General features: G+C 34.6%; 1 protein-coding gene across 1 annotated transcript in view; it reads right to left on the reverse strand.

Moving 5' to 3' along the window:
- Positions 1–422: 422 nt before the first annotated feature.
- The window catches only part of LOC144451085 (nuclear receptor subfamily 2 group F member 5-like), an 8,964-nt gene continuing 320 nt past the window's right edge, over positions 423–9,066 (reverse strand). Inside the window, exons 2-3 of the mRNA XM_078141854.1 lie at positions 4,575–5,090; positions 423–3,295 (exon numbers count right to left, since the gene is read on the reverse strand). Of these exons, the coding sequence (XP_077997980.1) occupies positions 3,063–3,295; positions 4,575–5,082 (741 nt within the window). The 5' untranslated portion in view covers positions 5,083–5,090 and the 3' untranslated portion in view covers positions 423–3,062. The remainder of the gene's footprint in view (positions 3,296–4,574; positions 5,091–9,066) is intronic.

Genomic DNA, 9,066 nt, shown 5'->3' on the forward strand with positions numbered 1-9,066 from the left:
TACATACATACATACATACATACACACACATACATACATACATACATACATACATACATACATACATACATACATACATACATACATAGTATACATAGTATACATACATACATACATACATACATACATACATACATACATACATACATACATACATACATACATAGTATACATACATACATACATACATACATACATACATACATACATACATACATACATACATACATACACACACATACATACATACATACATACATACATACATACATACATACATAGTATACATAGTATACATACATACATACATACATACATACATACATACATACATACATACATACATACATACAATGATACATACATACACACACACACACACACACACACACACACCAATAATTGCATCACACAAATCTGAATTAGTGTTTATATGAATGTTTATTGTTTGACAACAAACGTCTTAGAAACATAAAATTGAAAACACTACTCCACAAATAATTGAAATGCTTTAATGAGTACTGGTTTGGAACAGAAAGGAAGCTTTCCAAAAGCAACCCCGAATAAAAAAAGAACTTGCCATGCTTTGCAAAGCTTTAAATTCCCCCCTCTCTACTCATACCATGCTCTTGCCTGTTACAAAATATCGTTTGCAACATTTATTCTCAGATTTTTACTTTTTTGTGTACAGTTTTTACTCCATGCAAGCAATTCCATGGTTTGGTTGTATTCAGTAGTTTGCTTAGAAAAAAAATATCACGTTCAAAAAGTCTGAAATTTTTTTTCTGAATCTTTTAAATTGGTTGTAGTCTTTAGCAACAAGTAGTATATTTAGTTAGGTACATGTATCAGATGTTGTCGTAGTTCTGAATGTTACTTTTCATGTCGTTGGTCGTGTATAGAATTAAACTTCTGTTTTAAACACAAATTTGGAAATTATTGTCTGAAATTTTTGGCTACATATTTTGTCAATAGTTTGACCCATTATTGAAACTACTGACCTTACGAACAGGAGGTCATAGGTCATAGGTGTCAAGAAGTTTGGTTATATGTTTTGACTGTTGGGTACATCTATTGACAAAGACTGAAATTTGCAGTTGAAAATTTCAAGTAATAATTTTCAAGTTTGTGTTTGGATCAAATGTTTAATGTACTTATTGGATTACCAACACAGATGAATTTTCATTTAGTTGGTCCCATGTTATATCTTTTTGCAAACTAACAAAGCACATGGCCAGGCAAGAACAGGGAGTGTGTTCTACCCCTATCTACAATCTAAAACTGAGTGCAAGCCAAGACTCGCTTTGCTACCAAAACTGCTACAATTTATACAACTCTCCTATGCAAATGTGGTGATGATGTCACATTTTGCTGATGATGTCACACTTTGCTGATGATGTCATACTTTGTTGATGACATCACACACTTGAAGGAAAAAGCTGACCAATGTAATCAAAGCAAATAAAAAAGCTTTTCAATTTGAAAAGAAATCCAAATTAAATTTGGAAACACATTCCAAAAATATAACAAGTTTGTCTTTAAAATAAAAATTTGTTTAATACATGCTTTCTGTGAGAGATCCACTATTATCCAATCAGACAACTTCTCTGTAAACAACGAAGGATGAAGTGTTACTACATAAACAAGCTTTGATTGGTTGTCAAAACAGCCCAAAAAATATCACTTTCTTTTAAAATATAGAAATATAATTCCACTTGTAAGAACTCTGTTGATCGTTGAAAATAAAGCTTGAGAAAAAATACAAATAAATAGATAAATAAAGCTAAGGTTTGTTTGAATTTTTGAGTTATAACTTGATCAGGAATATTGCATGTCTTCATTTTGGTCACCATTTCTCACTTATATGATAGGGAATACAGGCTCATTGGTTTCCATGGTAACATATGAATCAATATTGCTGACAGTAGGCAGGGAATAGTTACTGTATTTGAGCTTTGACAAACACTGCCAGGTTTTATCAGTTGTAATATTCATCTACACATGTTGAGTTGCTTATAATCTTTTCCTTTACCCATACATATATACTAAGACTCAGATTTTAAACAGCAGAGATATGCTACCCAATTATAAGTTTCTCTGTTGATATTTTCCCATAATGCATTGCTCATACCAAAATATTTTTCACTGAATCTGACCTCTCGGTTGATAAAATAATGCATGCTGGGAAGTTACTTTTTTGGGTATAAAAGTCAACTTTTTTGCCATGGTAATTTAAAGTGTATTCTTTTGTTTGTGTTTATGCTCTGTTTATGGATGTGAAACAGGAAAATGAAAAAAAGAAGACAAAAAAAGCACAAAAATGTGAAAACTCCCAAATCATCAACTTCATGCTTATTTTGTCAGCATTGATAAAGACCTGAGTTGTAACAGATAAGCAAAAGTTTAAATCGTACTTTTACAAAAATATTTTTTTTTTTTAATTTTCTTTTTATAAATTTCTTTGCAGGTAATCGTGGTTTGATGAATCCCTCAAGAACAAGATCATTTTTCATACAAAACTAGAAACCGTCTTTTGAAGTAAATGCAAAATCTCGGAGTTTGCACTTCCAAGTGTGAAATGTACACCCTGTTAATAAATAAACAAGTCTTATATTCAATGGAAAGTCTGTTCTATTTTACCAAATTGGGGGTTTCAGGATGGCAGTGATGGTACATTTACATGACTCACAATAAGTAAGCAGAAAATATTCCTGCTGAACATATGGCACCACTGTAAATATAAAGATGATTTATTTTAAATAGAAATATTGGGGTTTTTATCCAAGTATCCATTTTGAATGAATTTCATCTATTGTAGTATGATTTACATCTTCTCATCTGCTTTGTTTCTAAACTGCTGGAGTCAACGAATCAAATGCCCTGAACGTTGTCTTCATTTGCATAATGTGCACTTCATCTCCATATATAGCAAACATGATGGAGTTTGGAACGATTTCTTTGACCCAGCATAGAAGTTGTCTTGCAGTGTCTCTCCCGTTGGAGTGGATGTGACAATTGTCATACGCAATAAATAAATAGTTCAGTTCTGAAATCCTACCATACTAGAGGAGTTCTAACAAAACGCTGTCCATTGTAGTGTCACCAATGAGATGTTTGTAAAACAAACCCTCAAAAATTTTTGCACTGTAGCCTCGTATACTCGGGAGAAGAAGTAAGACGTGCGAAAGTCGAAGTTGATTATTAGGGTATCGTACTGAGAGGTATTCCATAAGAGCCGATTGTGTGGATTCACATGCTTCTTCTATCGGCGCTGTGTTGTGTAGGCCTCGTACTTCTACAATAGAAAAAAGAAAACACCATGTTAGATTTGTGTCTTAGTATGTAATCTTTTCAGGGATATGATTTTGTACTTGACCAGTGTTCCCTCTAAGGTGTTGTGATGCTGTACAACTTGAGAATTGAAAACACCTTCTGATCTATATTCTCTTTATTTTCATATTGTAAAGTGTAAGTTTTGAAAGCGATAACCAAAACTTAAAGATTATTGATGTAAAATTTATCACATTTGTTAAGAAAATAACAACACAAAATAGATCAGGTGTTTGAAGAATGTCTGACAGCTGATGGTGATGTGTACTTCTAGAAGATGGCGATGTGTATTTCAAGAAGATGGAGTTTTACTTTCCTCTTTGAAGACATTTTCAACAGTATTACTTTTTAACTGAGAAAGGATATATGTTTAGAATGAATCTTAATCATTTATTTTCAAGACATTTTACCATCATATCTTCTACAGCCATAATTTTCACTGCCAAGTATTAATTTTAATCAGTTACACAACACACAAAATGTCATTGTGATAACAGACAATGCATGCAAATAAACCAGAGAGGGTACAGTGTACTAGATTTGATCTCAGAATCATCTAATCTAGTTTGGCGACATGTGTTGCGTGTTGACACTACTGTAGTGGTTGGAGTAATAGGATTAGGGAAAGACAAACAGTTATTGTCATCAATAATCTGATAGGCTTATTATAGGAACATGATTTTATAATTTAGTAAATGAACAGTATATAGGTTTGTATAGCTAGCTAGGAATATTACTCTGTTAAACTTGGCAGACATGATTCATAGTTCTACTTCAGAAAATAATGGTATTTGTATCTTAAAGTATGTCTACTAATCAAAGTGTGAATTGTTTTATGCCCCAAATAATTTACCAATATCTTCTTGCCTAAATATTATGAACAAAATTCTCTTGTGGTGTTTTTTTGCATGTGCACTTTTTTCTTTTCTTTTCTTTCCTTTTTTTTTTTTTTTTTTTTTTGGGGGGGGGGGTGTTATTTGGAAAGAAGTTAATGTTTCAGTTTACAAAGGTTAACAATTTGCATAAACCTCTGCAAATATCGGGAATGGTTTACTGTAAGTGCGAATCCCAAAATTTATATTGTCGTTTTTATTAAAATAAAAGTTTTGCATAAATTAATTAACTTTATCAGTGTTAATGGTATCGATCTAAAATTGATATTTTCGAGTTTTAGGTGAAAAAAGTAGAAATAGTTTTGGCGGGAACACATTACTCGGGTTGAACGGTTGCAGACTATAACTCACCTGAATTGAGAACGGCAAGTTTCCGGAGATATGCAAACTCTTTCAAGTCTAGGTCCATATTCGTACATCGCTGAAGGGCAAACCGAAGCTGCTCAACTGACTTGAGTGTAGGTAGTCCTTCAGTGAATAACTGATATGCCGTGCTGTGTTGGTGATTTTCAAACTCTTCGACCTCGAACTCAAAACGTTCCTCGGCCATGTAAAGGAGAACAAGTTCCTTCCATGAGGAGTTCAAAAGTACTATTTGGTCATGTGTGCTAAGACCAGAAAACACAGGTAACGACTTTGTAAATTGTACAGCTCTCACTAGCCAGACGGCCAACTTTGAGTTCAGTTCTTCCATACACGAATCAGTCAATTTTACTGTGACATTTGCTTTTTCCCGTGATACGTTAGGCACTGGAACAGAAAGTGCGTGTCCCGTTGCCGTGTCTGCTAGTAAACTTCCCAAAAGACTGGTTTTGCATGTCTCGTTGCCCGAGCAACGATCTTCAGCGTCTGCAAACATTGTTCTTTCTGGCGATAAAAAATAAATATGCAATAAAATTAATTACCATGTTATGATATGACGAATGCAATAAGCGTTGGTTGTGACTCGGATAAACTCTACAGTTCAACGACTTGAAGTGATGGGAGAGTACAAGCGGATGACCACGTGTTTTATTCGATCCGGGAAATATTTCCCTAGCTCGTTCTCATTTGTCAGATTCTTAAATTTCATATTTATATATATATAAAATGTTATTTTTTTATGAAAGATGAATTGTAAACAGTTTTGTTTACTTCCTTTATCAACACTTAGTACATTTGCACTAGTAGTAGGTGAAGAGAAAAGAGGGAATTTGATTATATGTGCATTCATGCTAGAATGCACAGAGTAAAAGTTATCATCACTATTATAATTAATGTTTTTAAATATGCGGTGAAATTTCCACACCATGTGAATGAATATTTATTTTTTCAGAAAACCATCACCTTTGACAATTTATTAATTCAGTGTTCTTGTCGCGCGTTGTCGTGGCATACACTGTAAGACAAATAACACGTATGTGTCGTGTGTTATTATTCTTCATACCCAAAAATAGAAATCCCTACATGTTTTGTTGATAGATATTCATTTCCCCAACTTCAGGAGATACATACGTTATTAGTTTAATTGACTATTGTTTTCTCCCTTCTCGTATCCATAGCAACAGCCCCTTCTGATAACTTTGTACGTGATGACATTGTCGTTTGTACGCAGTCGCAGTAGTTGCTTACGTGCTGTTATTGTGGCATTGATTGTACAATAAATGAACATGGGGTAAATCGCATGGTACAAAAACAGTGTTGCTGTCGCGTGTCTCACGATCACCAATAATAAATCTTCACAATGTCGTCGACATTAATTTTAAAAATGCCCCATGAATTAAAAATGATTTGATTAAAACGGAAAATTACAACAACAAAAGTAATATCTGTCATGCCCGTTTTTTTGTTTTTTGCAAAGCATTGGGAATTGTGACGCCCAAATCGAAACCATTTAACTGTAACCTTCAATTTGCTTTTAGCCATCCTACTGAGTAAGACAGAGGTTGCATGGCCTTTTTTTAAAATCACAATTACCACCTCGACATAATGCGATCTGTTTTAAGCCATTCGTGTCACATACAAGTCACGTGTGGTTTGATGTCCGAGTGGGTCAACTCGATCTTCCGTGATCTTAGTACCGTAATAACGCAAGATTTGGTAGGGAATGTGAATATTGAACATTATCACGAGGGAGAGAGAGTCAGCGATAAAACTACAACTTCACACGTGTAACATGGCATAGTGAACTGAGAATAATTCCCGTGGATTCGTAGACAAGATAAATTTGAACGTTATATTATAATAAGATTAAAGTAAACTTGACATATTCAGTGTTCAAACTTACTGTGACTTTGGAAACTGTAACTTATAAGTTTGTGAAGCGACATGCCACATTTGTAATACTGCGCGGTTGGAATAATTATTTCATAAATGCAAATAGTGTTGTGTAATACAGTAAGAAAACGGACCTTTTCATTACTTCCGATCGTAGTATTGATCATGAGTAATCGAAATTCTCTGAAGACGTTAAAGAAATATTTACTTCCGTACCTGTAACCTGTTGCCTACGTACGTAGCTATAACGGACAGCGCTGTGTGTCACCAAAGCCGCGATGTACTGCGAAGAGCATCGTACGATTGCGCTGTGAGGACCAAGAACATGCTAAGTACTAGATAGTTTATTTTGATCGCAGAATACGCCGGCTATACTACATTGTTAGACAGATCATTACGTAAGAGTCGTCTAGACAACTTACGTAACCCAATTGTTACAAAACCTGATATTTTTATAATAGCCGACGTACTTGCGACGTCACGCCACATGCCATGCTAAAGTGAAAATAAACTAAATCGCCTGTATTTGTGACTGGTGGTCACCGATAGCAGTCGCGTCCGATTAAAAAAGAATTGTTGAAGTATGTTTCTGTATCTCTAATCACGCATTATGGTATGGTATAGTTTCATTTTCATGCAACTTTCTAGGTTGATAATGATTTTGTATAATATCATATTGTGTTGTTATCGTTTTCAGTTTATAAAGGGGTGTGTTTTCAAACTGAATACAAACTGTACCAAGCCGTAGTCCTTTGTTTCCATTTCAACGGACAGAAACCCCCTGTCATATTTTAAACCCCCTGTCACAATCTAAACCCCCTGTCACAATGTAACCCCCTGTTACAATCTAAACCCCCTGTTACAATCTAATTCGGCATAGTCCTGCTTGCAGACGGAGTAATTTAGAACTCGACTCTGACAGTTGTCCCTCCCTTGAGGGACATAGTCAGTATCGCGTCCCGTATACCGTCTGCAAGCAGGACTAGTTCGGGCACTAACTTTGTCACTTTCAGTAGGAAATGCATAAAGAACAGCAAATTGAAATAGGCTCAATATTGACTTCAAAATGGACAAAATAATCGAATTGGATGCAAAAATAGATATTTGAAGTGTTTTTGGCAAAATTTTGGTTGTCATTTGTAAACTTTAAAAAGGGAGCAAAAATATGATGCGAGGAACATTTCGATGTTGGGGTTCTGAAAATCTTTGAATAATAAATTTGGGTAAATATGATTCAGAAATATGGAAATTATTAGTAGTTATAATAATACATAGTTAATACTGATAAAATGCAATGTTGAAATAGACACTGCTATAATGTAATGTTGAAATAGATATTGCTATAAGTTGAAGTAAGAGTGAGTAATGGACCGCAACGCTTATTTTGAAAAAGTGACTGACGCATATCCGATGATACGCTCGAAATTTATCGTCCGGTGATGATCGCCCTCACAGACCGATATTCGTTGAGAAAAATGAGAACAGCTGGTCAAAACGTCATAGAGAAGCGGAGAATGACGTAATGATAAACATAACAGTGTCATAAATAAGTATTTTGTAAAATTTAGAACGATTTTTAATAACAGGTGAAGGATACGACATAAAAATATTGGATATGAAACGATAATAAATAACGACAATCACAGAAAAAATGATATGTGGAAAAAAATGAGGAAGAAGTCGATGTCAAACCACGTGTAGGAAAACGTAAACAAAATTCAAAATGATGAACAAATAAATATGTTAATGAAACTTTTATAGCTGACAACAGCAGGCCAACAAAACTTGCTATGACTGTGACCGTGCAACCCTATCTGGCGCCCTCTTACGGATAATTTTGAAAATCTAGTAGCACTGAGGTTGAAGGACAGTTCATAATGGAGACAGAATTCGGTCACGTTTACATTTGGGTAAAACAATCAATAAACCCAGAACAAGAAAGACGTCGTCGGCGCCCTAAAAAGAAAGCAGGAAGCTACTCCGGAACATCGTGGGTGAGATAATCATAGCAAAATAGTCGGAAATATTATTTATCCTTCGAAGTAAAGAACTTGCTTATTAAAACGTGAAGTTGTTTTGATTTTGTTAATCTTTCATTCGCTTTTGTTAAGTGACATATACAAACTTTAAGAATATATTTCGCAGTTATATTCATTTATTTTCACATCATATTACACATGTGTAGCTTTCAAAGTGCAAGGTGACGTTTTGGCTTCTTCTCTACACGTTGGTCACAGCGTATGTGCGTTTTGACACTGACTGTCGTGAGTTGCATGCGCGTGCACCATTTGTAATTCAATGTGTTTAAGTTGTAATCATTGCATGTATATCGATTTCGAAAGTTTCAATCAACTAATTATGAAGCTGGAAACACAACAGCACTGTTTTATCGAAGTTCAATCGAAGAGTGAATCGCTTGTTCAATATTAAAACAAACATGACTGAGTCACCCTTATCCGCTCCACGCAAGGAGTGTGTATACATCAAATGAACACTATGAGTAACTGACAACGGAGAGTGAGGTCCATGCACGATACAGGAAATTGTTCACTGAAGCCGTTCAATGCCCTGTTAGTTTCCCGTTTGT

Source organism: Glandiceps talaboti, chromosome 21 (genome assembly GCF_964340395.1).
Source record: "Glandiceps talaboti chromosome 21, keGlaTala1.1, whole genome shotgun sequence".
NCBI classification, from domain to species: domain Eukaryota; kingdom Metazoa; phylum Hemichordata; class Enteropneusta; family Spengelidae; genus Glandiceps; species Glandiceps talaboti.